This window comes from Diaphorina citri, unplaced genomic scaffold (genome assembly GCF_000475195.1).
Source record: "Diaphorina citri unplaced genomic scaffold, Diaci psyllid genome assembly version 1.1 scaffold7, whole genome shotgun sequence".
NCBI classification, from domain to species: Eukaryota; Metazoa; Arthropoda; class Insecta; order Hemiptera; family Psyllidae; genus Diaphorina; species Diaphorina citri.
The window spans coordinates 239,501-255,180 of NW_007377446.1; the positions used below are offsets into that span (position 1 = coordinate 239,501).

General features: G+C 38.9%; 2 protein-coding genes across 5 annotated transcripts in view; both read left to right on the forward strand.

Moving 5' to 3' along the window:
- The window catches only part of LOC103525033 (stress response protein nst1-like), a 40,286-nt gene that overhangs the window by 9,594 nt on the left and 15,012 nt on the right, over positions 1 to 15,680 (forward strand). The gene's annotated exons all lie outside the window — the stretch shown is intronic.
- LOC103524837 (guanine nucleotide-binding protein-like 1) lies at positions 315 to 9,290 on the forward strand. Of its 3 annotated transcripts, XM_008489883.3 has the most exons (12): positions 315 to 488; positions 2,078 to 2,163; positions 2,360 to 2,394; positions 2,654 to 2,768; positions 3,118 to 3,316; positions 3,601 to 3,970; positions 4,381 to 4,607; positions 5,111 to 5,209; positions 5,739 to 5,864; positions 6,012 to 6,159; positions 6,605 to 6,745; positions 7,315 to 7,660. In XM_008489883.3, exons 2-12 carry the CDS (start codon positions 2,087 to 2,089, stop codon positions 7,575 to 7,577), a joined length of 1,800 nt encoding a protein of 599 aa, XP_008488105.1. In that variant the 5' UTR covers positions 315 to 488; positions 2,078 to 2,086; the 3' UTR covers positions 7,578 to 7,660. The 3 variants fall into 3 exon arrangements, with proteins under 3 accessions (XP_008488105.1, XP_026675980.1, XP_008488096.1); XM_026820179.1 differs by lacking the exons at positions 2,360 to 2,394; positions 7,315 to 7,660 and adding an exon at positions 8,967 to 9,290 and having other exon boundaries at positions 2,078 to 2,198; XM_008489874.3 differs by lacking the exon at positions 2,360 to 2,394 and having other exon boundaries at positions 316 to 488; positions 2,078 to 2,198.

A 15,680-nucleotide genomic window follows, 5' to 3' on the forward strand; every position in this document is an offset into this window, starting at 1 on the left:
AATCATTTAAAAGTGGACCTTACATCGGCATGAAAAAAAAAAAATCTTCATCAGATCCTGTTTGAAGAACTATTGCTAGTTAAAAATGAAATTATTTGAGAATTTCAGTAGTTTTTGGTAGCCATTATACCATTTTTGCTGAGAGCTAAGGGCGGAACATTAAAAAAATAGAATCGGGATTTTGAAAAACGGGACTTTTGATGAATAAATCCCATTAAATCCCCCTCGTTTATTTTATCCCTGCGGGAGTTTGGCATTTGGCAACACTAGTTTTACTGTTTCAAAATTTGAAATTTCTAGAAGTAAAATCAAGAAATGCAGAAAAGGGAAAAGCAGAAGTAAAAAGTTTCCAGTTTCCAAGTTTCGAAAGGATTACTAAAGGAAAAGATAAAAGGTGTTTGAAAAGAAGAGGAGAAGGAAAGCTCGTTTAATTTAATGTGATATTCAATTCCTCCGGGTATCGTCATCGATTAGACTGTCTCTAAAAGGTCAGTACATTGTACAAGAAATGTCTGTAGCATGTAAAGTTGCCTGCTAATGTGTAACATTTAGAATGGAAAGCACTTTGTTATCCTGTTGGGGTAGGACTGTAGGGTTTGTCCATGTTCCCTTAGAAGGTGTCCATAATGGAGAACTGACTCAAGAGAAAATGAACAAACCATGCTCATGAAAACAAGTGTCATCTTGATCCTTGACCATAGTGCCAACCCTTGCAGAAAGTTAAATTCCAAAAGTTTTTTTTAAAAATAAGACTCACAACCGCTGCACCGGTTGATCAACCAATCCACCAAATGACAAAATAAAAGTTTTTTAAACAACATTGAGAATAGTAACAAGAAAGGTGGGTGTTTTTTCGACTTTTTCAAGCTATGTTGAGGAACACTCTCACCAGCCACCGAGAATTGATGTGGTTATATTGGGTAGAATCGTGTCAAACGAGGAAATAGGTACCAAAAGCTATCCGCTTCGAGAACGAACCTTATCTGTTTAAGATAAAGTTCGCCCCGGGTGGGAATCGAAACCGCGACCTAGCGCTTATAAGGCAGGCCGCCCTTTCAATCTAAGTAGACTGCAAAGTTCTTTTAGCCCTACATTTATGTAATGTAATTTCGACTTTTGTTTTTGATGTAATTAGCTTCACAATGATCTTAACACTGATTTCACAGTATTAGTTTTTTTTTCCATCAACGGAGGCTACCCATTTGTACAATTAGTCCATAACTTGAAACAGTTGAAACTATTATTCAGTGTTACAAGTATTAACTCTCATATTCGATTAATATTCTTTCTCCTCCAGGTCTGCAAGTTCGTCGGCGACGTGGTAAAATGAAGATGGCAGCCGAGGGAGCCAAGAAGCTACTCGAGGCGTGTCAGACCATAGTCCAGGGAGCGGTAGACCTGAGCTCCTGGGAGAGGAAGATTGCGGAGGAGATGCACTTGGAGTATGAGGATGTGGAGGAGGAGGATGAGAAGGTGGAGGTGGGAGAAACCATAGAGCTGAAGAAAGTCGACACCAACTATGAGGTAATGAAAATGAGTTAATTCTCATTTATACTGCTCGGTGAGGCTAATGCCCCGACCATGATCTGTATTGGTATTGGTATAAGTAGGGTCATCGACTATAACAAACGCCCTATGTCACTGCGACCTGCCTAGATCTTTTGTGACTTTTCCTTTAGTTATCTAGAGAAGAGCCCTAGACTTCTTACGAAGGCCAGGGTTCTTTTAGGACCGATTTCTTTGACTTCTTTAGGTGTTGTAATCATACTTGAGAAGTAAAGCAGTCGTTTCCTCATATCACCAAAGTATGGAAAAGTATCTTACAAATGTAATAGCCAATGGAAAAGCAGAATCATATCGAAATATGGAATTGTAAATACTTTTCCATACTTTGGTCATATAGGGCACTGGTAACAAGATTATGCAAGAGACTGGTAAGGTCAAAGAGCTTTGTATCATGAAGTCCTTTATGGTTAAAAGCAACAACAAACAGTTTATATTGACGGAAGAGTTAATAAGTTAATATTGACCAATTTTGGTACCCTTTTCATCAATCTATATTTTTTTCTTTTTCCAGATCTAAAAGATGCCTCGTGGCAAGCCATTTAGTGCCAAGCAAAAGAAGGCCCAACTTCAAGCTAAAAAGCAGAAGAAGAGTGGTGCGTCAGAAGACGGACGGCAAGAACATCATCGTCCAGGTTAGTATGTGACCTCATTACAATTGCAATTTGCAGTTAACATTGGTTAATCCTATGTTAATTAAAAGTGTCCCCTAAAAACCAAAGGCATGTCAACTTTTAGTGGTCTTTTCAACATTTCAATGATTTTTTTTTTTTTTTTTTTGAAGAGCACCAATTGGCCCCGAAGATGGAAGGCAAGAACATCATCGTCCAGGTTAGTATGTGACCTCATTTCAATTGCACTTTGCAGTTAACATTGGTTAATCCTATGTTAATTAAAAGTGTCCCCTAAAAATTAAAGGCATGTCAACTTTTTTTTTTTGAAGAGCACCAATTGGCCCAATCCCAGCATACTAAAGGAATACCTAAAAGAAAGGTGCAACTAATTCTTACCTCCTGAGCCCCATTTTTTTTTCCTTTTTCTTCAAATAAAGGCCAGAATAATCAAAGTTATCTCATTTGTACTTTTCCAGGCAAGAAGAAATTTGCTGATCCAGATGATGAGGACACTACTGAATCAGCAGCTGCTACAATTCAAGCCATCAACAAACAGCCAATCATGGGAGGAGCTAAAAGTAACCCCAATAGGTATCCCCCTATTTATTATTATTTTTTTAAATCTTTTTCTCCAATTATCCTGGTGCCTGAAAACTACAGTAAGTGCCTACCTACATCAGCATTGAAAATCACCTATGCATACAACAACTACAACATGTCTTGGGCCAGCCACTCATCAGGTAGACCTGATAGGTACACCTGATCATTTATACCTGACACCTGATGAGTACACACACTATTAGGTAGACCTGACAGGTATGACTGAAAAGTGAAAAGGTCTATCTTTCAGGTCTACCTGATAACTGATGAGCACACACACACTATCAGTTAGACCATAGAGTGAGTGGCTGGTCTTACAAATCTCATTTTTTTTCTTCAGGTATGTTCTTCAGTTTCACAAAGAGTCCCCTGCTGAGCTCAAGGAGAGGAAAAAGCGTGCCTATGAAACTTTAGTACCAGTTGACCAGAAAGACTTGGAGCACAATCTGGATGACTATTTTCTACCTGAACTTGACTTTCCTAAGAGACCTGAGTGGAATTTCAACATGTCTATTGATCAGCTGGACAGACGAGAACAGGTAAGTACTTGAGGATCAATAACAACCCACTAGCCCAAACAACAACAGTAAACCCATAAAAAAAGGCCCTTTTTTTCTCTTTATAACTTCTAGACCTGAAAATTGTTAGCTACCCATTTTCCTTGGGTAATAATAACAGCCTGTTGTTAAAGTCGAAACCCTATAAGTAGGTATATACTGTATTTTGTGTTAGTATATGCGGGAAGTCACTTTGAACCCTTGGCGTTCACGCATCTGCTGGCTAGATTTTCATAATATTAACATGGTGTTTTTTATGTTAACAGGACTACTTCCGCGACTACCTGTCCAACATCGAGTCGAAGTTCGCCTGGAAGGACCTGAGCTATTTCGAGCTCAACCTGGAGACTTGGCGACAGTTGTGGCGGGTCCTGGAAATGTCCGACATCATTCTGATCATCATTGACATTCGCTACCCGTGCCTGATGTTCCCCCCTACGTTGTACGACTACGTTACCGGGACCCTAGGCAAGGATATGATCCTCGTGATGAATAAGATTGATCTGGCCCCCGCCCCCCTGGTGTTGGCGTGGAAACACTACTTTCAGAGCAAGTTCCCCAAGCTGACCATCCTGTGCTTTACGTCCTATCCCACGTACAATTTGAGGAATAACATTGAGAATAGTAACAAGAAAGGTGGGTGATTTTCGACTTTAACTGCTAAGGTCTTATCGTCCCAAAAGCAAAGAGAGAAAGAACATAGGATAACGCCAGCCTTTCCGAGAACGATTGGATGAGAGAAGGAAGATGGTATAGTATAGGAGAAAGTCTGTGGAAATCCGCTCCTGGCGGGAATCGCGACCCAGCGCTTATAAGGCAGCCTGACCCTTCAAGGTAACAAGACCTCTGTGCCCGAGTGCTGACTTAACTCGAAGGTGCTGGGTTTGAATCCCGACCAGGGTTTTTTAACCAAACTTTTCCGTTCTTGGATAGGCAAATAGGCATTAATGTAAAAAAAAGTGCCTTGTAGTATTGCAAGTTTTTTTTCAAAGCTCCATAGTTCTTTTAGTCCTCCATTTATTCAATTAATACTCATTCTCCTCCAGGTCTGCAAGTTCGTCGGCGGCGTGGTAAAATGAAGATGGCAGCCGAGGGAGCCAAGAAGCTACTGGAGGCGTGTCAGACCATAGTCCAGGGAGCGGTAGACCTGAGCTCCTGGGAGAGAAAGATAGCGGAGGAGATGCACTTGGAGTATGAGGATGTGGAGGAGGAGGATGAGAAGGTGGAGGTGGGAGAAACCATAGAGCTGAAGAAAGTCGACACCAACTATGAGGTAATGAAAATGAGTTAATTCTCATTTATACTGCTCGGTGAGGCTAATGCCCCGACCATGATCTGTATTGGTATTGGTATAAGTAGGGTCATCGACTATAACAAACGCCCTATGTCACTGCGACCTGCCTAGATCTTTTGTGACTTTTCCTTTAGTTATCTAGAGAAGAGCCCTAGACTTCTTACGAAGGCCAGGGTTCTTTTAGGACCGATTTCTTTGACTTCTTTAGGTGTTGTAATCATACTTGAGAAGTAAAGCAGTCGTTTGTGAGAGGCAGCACCCCATTCGTACATGATATGTTCTGCCGTTTCTGGTGCCTCTTTGCAGAGACGGCAGAATCTGATTTTAAACTCAGTTTTTCGAACTTTCCAAGGATTTAAACCCCAATAATTCCAACCCCATGAGATAGGTACCATGCCTATCTCACGGACACGGTAAAACTGATTTCTGATTAGACTGATTTCTTTCTTTTTACGAATTGATTGTGTTTGTATTGTTTTTAGGTTCATGAGAAATACAAGAGTGGAGTGCTCACCATAGGATGTGTAGGACAACCCAACGTGGGTAAATCCTCCCTCATGAATGCCATTATGGGACGAAAGGTACGTAGAGAACACACTTGGAAAGAAAGGCAGTGACCGAATTCAGGGTAGATGGAAATATCTGTAAAGATTTACTTCCGTGCCCCAACACACACACGCAATCCGTTTTCTTCCGTCATTTGTAGTTGTCCCTCTACAACTACCTGAAAACGGCTACTTTCCCTGTCGCGTATAATATCTCTAGTAGCGCGGTCAATACTTTCTTGACTTGGCGGGAAAATTTAAAGAACCAATTTAAATCCATCAGTAAAAGGCAATTCGATTTTTGCTGGTTAAAAACGTTCAATTTCAAATGAGACAACATTTTTGGCTTTTAGTATCATGGCTGAGCATTACACTAGGCTTACTAGCCGGAGGACCCGGGTTCAATCCCCACCAGAATGGAAGTTTTTCCGGCTTTTTGCTCTTGCATTACGGGGTGATCAATCCACGCCAGGATGGAAGTTATTTGGCTTTATGTTGAGATTACAGGGTGGAGGGTGGCAATCGTTTTTTACTTACCTATAAGTATTTTCTTCCCCTATTCCAGGTGGTGAGTGTATCACGGACTCCCGGGCACACCAAACACTTCCAGACCATATTCCTGACTGATAATATAAGACTGTGCGACTGTCCTGGGCTTGTGTTCCCGTCCAAAGTACCCAAGCCTTTGCAGGTGAGTAAGATATGTTGACTTTGGAATCTGACTCATTGACTGAGTAGTCCTCTGAAAAGAATAGCTCTACTTTATAACTCACTCACTCCTTACAGATATCTAATAGTGACCGAGTTTTCCCTCTTATATGGCTCGTTTGGGTTTCAGGTACTCATGGGCAGTTTCCCCATAGCCCAGTTACGAGAGCCGTACTCCACAGTTCAATATTTAGCTGAGAGAATGGACCTGATCAAGCTGCTACATATCAAACATCCCGATGACGATGAATACTGGTGTGCCATGGACATTTGTGATGGTCAGTATTAGGCACTTTATATTCCTATTAAAAAATTGGTGAATATGTACATTACCTTCCTTATTAGTTACAGGATAAGGAGAGTAAAAAAAGCTTGTGAAAGCGATTTGCATCATGAAACTACCAAGATCTTAATATTACCTTTATAAAGTTTGAGCTACCAGAGCCGAAAGCTAAAATCTTGAAAATCGCAAACTCCGTCTTTTTTCAAAGTTTAGCCCTGAATAGCGGAACTTTGGCCCATATAGCAGCCGAACCATATATTTCTCGATGCTCGGCACTTGTACTCCATAGATATAGATATTTAATCGGCGAACTTTAGGCAAAAGGTTAAACTCTTGAGAATCGCGAATCCCTTTCAAAGTATAATCGTGAATGAGGATCTTTGGTCCTGAATAACTGCTATTATTGTTCTTAATTTACCTCCATTTGTTTCTATTGTCAGGTTGGGCCCAGAAGCGAAGTTACATGACCGCCAAAACAGGCCGGTATGATAGTTACAGAGCCGCCAACGAGTTACTTCGTATGGCCACTGAAGGCCGAATATGTCTCTGCCTCATGCCGCCCCAGTATCTAAGCAAACAAGGTAACCTGAACTTTTTCTTTCTTTTTGTTGTATGATAAATTGTGTTTTTTAAAGGTGTGTCCAAACATAGTCGACCGGCCGTCCGTCGATCGACGAAGTGATTCTGTGTTGTCGAGGCAGTGTGGACGGTTCATTCGACGTCGACCGACCATGTGTGGGCACACACTAATGTTTGACTGAAAGAACTGTAACAACTAAGGTCTTATCGTCCCGAAAGCGAAGAGAGAAGGAAGACGGGATAGAGAAAGTCATTCCTTTCCGAGAACGAACCTTCTCTGTTTGAGAACGAACCTTCTCTGTTTAGGATAAAGCTCGCCCCGCCGGGAATCGAACCCGCGACCTAGCGCTTACAAGGCGGAGGCGCTATCCCCCTAGCTAACTAGGCTGACAGCTAACCGATTCGCCTTTTTATCTGTGGCAGAGTCAATGTCTTACGTATTCTCTGTCGTCTATCCCTTGATTCTTACCCTTATAATCTGGTGGGCTGGGGTTTGAGTTCCCGGCCCACCGGATGGACATTTTTGTAAAATATTTACTGAAACAAATGAATACTTTTTTTTTTCTCACAGAATATTGGGAAAAGCATCCCGACATTGACGAGATCCTATGGATCCAGGCACGTACCAAAGAGGAACCCTACAAGCACCCCCTAGTATCTGTGTCTGATGATGAAGCGGAAGGCAAGAACGTCAAACGAAAACACAAGGGAGAAGAAACGGAGGAAGATGAAGGGGAGGAGGAAGAGAGTGAAGAAGAAGAGGAGGAGAGTGAGGAAGACAATATTGTGATAAGTGGAAACAAGTTTAGTGCTTTGGTGGATGAAGATGACTAAAAAGTTTGAAAAAAACCGGAGAGTCTGGCGCTGAAAGTCTGGAAAAAAACTGAAGAAATTGTTGAATATTGTTAAGTTTGCCCATTTTTTTTTTTTTTTTTTTTTTTTGTTCACAGACAGGGGTTTAAATCACAAAATTTAAAATTTACACTACTTAATGACTAAACATGATACAGGTAAACCTAACTTTATCTGAACTGTACATGGAAATATTGAGACTTGGATTTTTTCGATAGTAACATAGGAAATACATCTATAAAAAATATTTACCTACGAATTATTATTTGGCAAAGAAAACATATTTTAATAAGTAAAGTATAAAATACAAACTTTTCCCCCGTCTCATTCTTAAATTACCTACTTTATTTAGTCCTGTCCGTTAAATTATATTTACATTTTCGTATAACGATAACAATGCTTTACAATACAATAAAAATTGTATTTTTATTTTTTCCTAAAACTAACATGGTGTTTATTTATTATCAACAACCCGTTATATTAAGGAATAAGTACACATAATTTTGTAATATTGCAGATATGAAGAAGAATACATATATGAGAACTTTTAAAATCCACTGTTCAGTTTTCGGACTATAAAATCAATCAAAACACAACTTGATTGCTGAATCTTTGGTCTATTACATGTAAAAATATTCGTTTATTTTTAACACAGTGCTAAAGGCATTTATAAAAAGGGTTTTAAATCACAAAATTTAAAATTTACACTACTTAAGTAATGACTAAAAATGATAGGTACAGGTAAACCTAAATTTATCTGAACTGTACATGGAAATAATGAGACTTGGATTTTTGATAGTAACATAGGAAATACATCTATAAAAAATGTTTACCTACGAATTATTATTTGGCAAAGAAAACATATTTTAATAAAGTATAAAATACAAACTTTTCCCCCCGTCTCATTCTTAAATTACCTACTTTATTTAGTCCTGTCCGTTAAATTATATTTACATTTTCGTATAACGATAACAATGCTTTACAATACAATAAAAATTGTATTTTTATTTTTTCCTAAAACTAACATGGTGTTTATTTATTATTAACAACCCGTTATATTAAGGAATAAGTACACATAATTTTGTAATATTGCAGATATGGAGAAGAATACATATATGAGAACTTTTAAAATCCACTGTTCAGTTTTCGGACTATAAAATCAATCAAAACACAACTTGATTGCTGAATCTCCCAGCTAACTGATTCCCCTTTTTATCTGTGGTAAAGTCAATGTCTTACGTATTCTCTGTCGTCTGTCCCTTGATTCTTATCCTTATAATCTGGTGGGCTGGGGTTTGAGTTCCCGGCCCACCGGATGGACATTTTTGTAAAATATTCACTGAAACAAATGAATACTTTTTTCCCTCACAGAATATTGGGAAAAGCATTCCGACATTGACGAGATCCTATGGATCCAGGCACGTACCAAAGAGGAACCCTACAAGCATCCCCTAGTATCTGTGTCTGATGATGAGGCAGAAGGCAAGAACGTCAAACGAAAACACAAGGGAGAACAAACGGTGGAAGATGAAGGGGAGGAGGAAGAGAGTGAAGAAGAAGAGGAGAGTGAGGAAGACAATATTGTGATAAGTGGAAACAAGTTTAGTGCTTTAGTGGATGAAGATGACTAAAAAGTCTGAAAAAAAAAAAAAAAAAAAAAAAAAAAAAAAAAAAAAAAAAAAAAAAAAAAAAAAATTTTTTATATTTTTTATTTTCTCCTTTTTTTTTTTTTTAAATCACAAAATTTAAAATTTACACTACTTAATGACTAAACATGATACAGGTAAACCTAACTTTATCTGAACTGTACATGGAAATATTGAGACTTGGATTTTTTCGATAGTAACATAGGAAATACATCTATAAAAAATGTTTACCTACGAATTATTATTTGGCAAAGAAAACATATTTTAATAAGTAAAGTATAAAATACAAACTTTTCCCCCGTCTCATTCTTAAATTACCTACTTTATTTAGTCCTGTCCGTTAAATTATATTTACATTTTCGTATAACGATAACAATGCTTTACAATACAATAAAAATTGTATTTTTATTTTTTCCTAAAACTAACATGGTGTTTATTTATTATCAACAACCCGTTATATTAAGGAATAAGTACACATAATTTTGTAATATTGCAGATATGAAGAAGAATACATATATGAGAACTTTTAAAATCCACTGTTCAGTTTTCGGACTATAAAATCAATCAAAACACAACTTGATTGCTGAATCTTACAATAGTAAAAACTGAAGACTACCGCGTCACTTTACCCGTAGCTGATGTTAACAGCGTGCTCGGTATGAAAAGAAGAAAATACGTAACCAACAGCACAGTGGACAATGCGTGGATACAGAAGCGTAAACACGCTGACCTAGTCACCAGCACAGACACGATATGTTGCGAATCAAAATAATAGCAAGGCACTGCATTAACCAGGGCCAGTCCACTTGATAGCATGCTAATATACACAGCCATATTATATCCCATGCTAGGGAGGTAGGATAGGATAATGTATCGGTATGAATGAATGTAATTGCTTACGCTGAGACTGTTGTACACATCGCTTGGTCTGCCCAAATACAGAACATAGGGCGCTTTGTGCCGCACGTGTATTTGAATAAGACCGTGCGATGTCTGAGGCGAATAGCATTGGGCAGGTGAACACTGGTCGGAAGTGACACAGGTTCGCTTGCTATTGTCCAAAGCAAGACGAGCTTGGATGCAATACTTCCCGCCTGTTTTAACCTTTGTTTTGTTTGCTATGTTTTCTTTAGGAGCTACTGAGACCGAGGGGTCCGCATTTTTGACGGTAGGTTGGATTTTGCTTCTCTCCCCTGTAGTTTCAGGTGTGCTTTCTATTCTAATTTTCAATTCGCCTATCTCGTCATACCTGTTTTAACCTTTGTTTTGTTTGCTATGTTTTCTTTAGGAAATACTGAGACCGAGGGGTCCGCGTTTTTGACGGTAGGTTGGATTTTGCTTCTCTCCCCTGTAGTTTCAGGTGTGCTTTCTATTCTAATTTTCAATTCGCCTATCTCGTCATGGTCTTTATTTTCCCGATGCGCGTTATTACCCACGTGTCTTTTCACTCTATGTGCAGAGCTGATTACGTTCGTGGACAAGGGTGTTGCGTTTGTACTCAGTTGTACGAAACACAAATGTTTGGTTTGATTTTTGGCACAGCAATCATCGCTGTCTTGTTCAGTTATTAACGTTTCCTCATGCTTCTCTATGAATTCATCTGTCAAACAATATCCCGTGACTTTCTTACTTGTGCTCAGCTGACTTATAATGCGTGAATACAGAAGCGTAAACACGCTGACCTAGTTACCAGCACAGACACGATATGTTGCGAATCAAAATAATAGCAAGGCACTGCATTAACCAGGGCCAGTCCACTGGATAGCATGCTAATATACACAGCCATATTATATCCCATGCTAGGGAGGTAGGATAGGATAATGTATCGGTATGAATGAATGTAATTGCTTACGCTGAGACTGTTGTACACATCGCTTGGTCTGCCCAAATACAGAACATAGGGCGCTTTGTGCCGCACGTGTATTTGAATAAGACCGTGCGATGTCTGAGGCGAATAGCATTGGGCAGGTGAACACTGGTCGGAAGTGACACAGGTTCGCTTGCTATTGTCCAAAGCAAGACGAGCTTGGATGCAATACTTCCCACCTGTTTTAACCTTTGTTTTGTTTGCTATGTTTTCTTTAGGAAATACTGAGACCGAGGGGTCCGCGTTTTTGACGGTAGGTTGGATTTTGCTTCTCTCCCCTGTAGTTTCAGGTGTGCTTTCTATTCTAATTTTCAATTCGCCTATCTCGTCATGGTCTTTATTTTCCCGATGCGCGTTATTACCCACGTGTCTTTTCACTCTATGTGCAGAGCTGATTACATTCGTGGACAAGGGTGTTGCGTTTATACTCAGTTGTACGAAACACAAATGTTTGGTTTGATTTTTGGCACAGCAATCATCGCTGTCTTGCTCAGTTATTAACGTTTCCTCATGCTTCTCTATGAATTCATCTGTCAAACAATATCCCGTCACTTTCTTACTTGTGCTCAGCTGACTTAAACACTTCTGAAATGTGACTTCATTGTGTACGCGACATTCGTTGATTTTGACAATCACATCGAACGGTTCCAGGCCGAATTTCCCCGCTGTGCTTTTCAGCGGTGAGTCGAAACCAATGTGAGTGACTTGTACGCCTTCATTGATAGAGTACAGAGGAGATATAGTGAGAGGAAACGTGTACAGTATAAAATACATGAGTAGGGTGAGCAGAATGTTATGCCAAATCCCGGCACAGTAGATTCTCAATTTCGCTAGTAAACTGACTGGTACTTGAGTCGTACTAATATTTTCTATATCGACATAAATCACAGGGATGATGAATATAACAATGATGCCTACATGATTGAGACGTATGTTCTCATGTAAAGGTGAGCAGAATGTTATGCCAAATCCCGGCACAGTAGATTCTCAATTTCGCTAATAAACTTACTGGTACTTGAGTCATACTAATATTTTCTATATCGACATAAATCACAGGGATGATGAATATAACAATGATGCCTACATGATTGAGACGTATGTTCTCATGTAATGAAAGGGCGAACCCCGGCCCCTCCGGCTCGGGCCTCCTGCCCCTCTAAACACAGCCCTGCTGAGAAAGGGCAGAGAGTGGAGTCCAAAACGAAATACAGAGTGAACCGATGGGAAGGGGGGGGTAAAAACCTAATCAAAGTTGATAAACGAGAAATAATGTATCATTCTTCTTGTTCGTTACAGAAATGGAAAGGGGGGGCCCATACATCAAAACATATTCCATGATGGATATGGGGCCATATAAAATGGGTTGTACATTTGAATCTGAATTGGAAAAACTTTTGTACAGTGCTGTAGGTAGGTACATACTTTTTACCTATTAAAAAAAATCGGTAAAAAAAAAATAATAATAATAAATAAAATAAAATAAAAATAAAAACGAACAAGCAAACAAACAATTAAAATGAAAAATACCTAAATAAATTATTTCCTAAAAAAAAAGTAAAGGTAAAATGTTGACTGCGAAAAACATCCACTCGTAAAAGAATGTAGCCAAAACCAAATGTCAGCCCAACAGCAATCACAACAGGGCTGATTGAGAGGCTAGCGAAAAACGCCGTCTTAAACACGGAAAAACGAAAAGAAGAAAAGAACCCAAGGATCTAATCAAAAAGGTGGAGAAAATTTTCAGAAATTCACAAAATAAAATACCTACCAATTAATTTAAAAGATTAAAAGAGGAAACGAACCTCACAAAGAAGGACATTTCCACCCATTTTTTAATCCAAAATCCCTGCGGACTTCTATACAAGACTTATACAAATCCCTCTAGACCTGCCTGACCTTTTCATAGAGAGCCATTCCTTTCAACATTTACAAGGACTTGTGGTCAAATACAGGATGCAAAAGAGGAATTTATAAAGTGCCACTTTTACTCCCTTTTCTAAGAAAGTTCCCTATTGGGCATAGACATGTAGGTACCTAGAGAAGTTTTAATTATGAACAAAACAGAAATGCATGTCGACATCCTCATTGCCTCTTCTAATTTCTCATCTTCTTTGTAGCAACTTTCTTCGACAGTTCAAGTTTCATGTTGCGCCTAGGTACTGTTTAATTAAAGTTGAAACTCTTTAGACACAAGTTAGAACTCCTTAACACAAGTAGAACTCCTTAAAACAAGTTAGAACTCCTTAACACAAAGAACTCCTTAAAACAAGTAAGAACTCCTTAAAATAAGTTAACAGAAGTTAGAACTCCTTTAAGCATCCGCATGACTTCCTGGCAAATTCGAAATTTCAAGGATCAAAGGCGACCTTGACTTGAAGTGTTCTATACGAGAAGGACTAAAGCGAAAATCGAATTTCGAGTAAAACTTCAGCATCCAAGTTTTTGATTTTCATTGAAAATTATTGGAAGGATTTTACGCAAACTCATCCTTCTGTAATTGATTATAATTTGATAAATAATGGAGATATCAACATGATTCTTAGCAACTGGTTCTTAACGAAATTCTGCATTATTCGTTATACTCATGCTAGATGAGGTAAGGCTTCTTGCAGAAAAGGTTTCACAAGGCGAAGGCGGAAAAACTTGATCTGAAAAAAAAATTCTATTTCCCTTCCAAGAAGTTGCAAGTCCAAGCTCTTTATTAATTTTCAATACTAGGAAAATCCATAAGCTTTTGATGATATTTTATTGAAATCTCTCTGTTCCTAGGTACCTTCCTCCTACACTTCTACTACTTTTTCCTTTTTCTCTTCCTTCGCCTCCACGCTTGATGTGGCCTGTGGCGTGGCATGCCCATCCCGTAGTTTGCCTTTCGTCAGATGGGCGAGAAGGGGCACAATACTTCCCATTTAGGTGCTGGGTCAACACGAGAACACCAGAAAGTAACCCGTTGAAATATTTGCAATCGAAAAACGAGTACAAATTTTTGTCGATGGTGGGATTCGAACCCGGGACCTTCTGCGTTCGTTATACTCATGCTAGATGTTAAGGTAGGGCTTCTTGCATAAAAGGTTTCACAAGGCGAAGGCGGAGAAATTTGATCCGAAAAAATTCTATTTCCCTTCGAAGAAGTTGCAAGCTCTTTATTAATTTTCCAAGCTCTTTATTAATTTTCAGTACTAGGAAAATCCATAAGCTTTTGATGATATTTTATTGAAATCTCTCTGTTCCTATCTTCTTCTCTCTTCCTGTACCCTGTACCTAGTCCTCCTACACTTCTACAACTTTTTCACTTCCTTCCCCTCCTCCTCCTTTTTCTAATTTCTCCTCTCCCTCCTCCTCCTTCTTCTCCCATCTTCTTTTCCATATCCTTCTCGTCTTCTTACTCCTCTTATTCTTACACCTTTTCATCTCCTTCCTCCTAATTCTCTCCCTTCTTCTTCTTCTCCTCCTTTTTCTAATTTCTCCTTTCCCCTCCTCCTCCTCCTCCTCCTCTCCCTCCTCCTCGTTCTTTAGTCTCAAAGCTACACAAACTTTCATTCTTACCTTTACAAACTTGCCTACCCTAGCCTATACCTACTATTTTACTATTTATATAGATCTTCTATTAACTTCCTTGCCTTCTTATTTACCTTGTCTATAGGAACTTTGAACGAACTTGTATAAACGCCTTTTTACTCAATTCTCTTTCTTCTTCTACTCCTAATCCTCCTCCTCCTCCCTCCTCCTTCTTCTTCTTCTTCTTCTTCTTCTTCTTCTTCTTCTTCTTCTTCTTCTTCTTCTTCTTCTTTTTCTTTTTCTTCTGTCTTTTCCTCTCCTCCTTATTCTGCTTCTTTTATTTCATCGTAGTCTCTTCATCTCCTTCTCCTCCCCCATCTTATTTCTCCTCCTTGTTATCCTTCGAATTATACTTCTTCTTCTTCTTCTTCTTCTTCTTCTTCTTCTTCTTCTTCTTCTTCTTCTTCTTCTTCTTCTTCTTCTTCTTCTTGAGGTGCCGTCTCCGTTCCGGAGGTTGGCAAACATCATGGTTATTCTACACGTTATCCATAACGTATAGAAGTATTAGAGCCGTCTTTCTTCGGAAGTTGAAAGTTCGAGAAAACCTATTAACAGGAAAATCTGCCTGAATCTAACTTATCTTAACCTAAAACAAAAGTGCTAATAATTATGTTTCATAACTGTATTTTCCCGCTGTAAACCAAACTTTAATACCCATTGTATAAGCTACAACTAAGGCTATTGGGTAAACTTGTATACAGATAACAGGCCTTCCTGTACAAACTTAATGAGAATTAAACTTTCTGGTTTGAACTTCATTTCTTACTTGTAATTTTTGAAAACTCTAGGTTAGTATTGAAGCATTGAAGTCAAACTTTTTTTTAAGAGGTTTGACAGAGGGAACTGTAACTGCTATGGTCTTATCGTCCCGAAATCGAAGAGAGAAGGCTTACCCCTAGACTCTGGTATCTAACTTTGTAATCAGTAATCCGGAGAAAAAGGATTTTTTTTTTAAAGAGGTTTGACAGAGGGAACTGTAACTGCTATGGTCTTATCGTCCCGAAATCGAAGAGA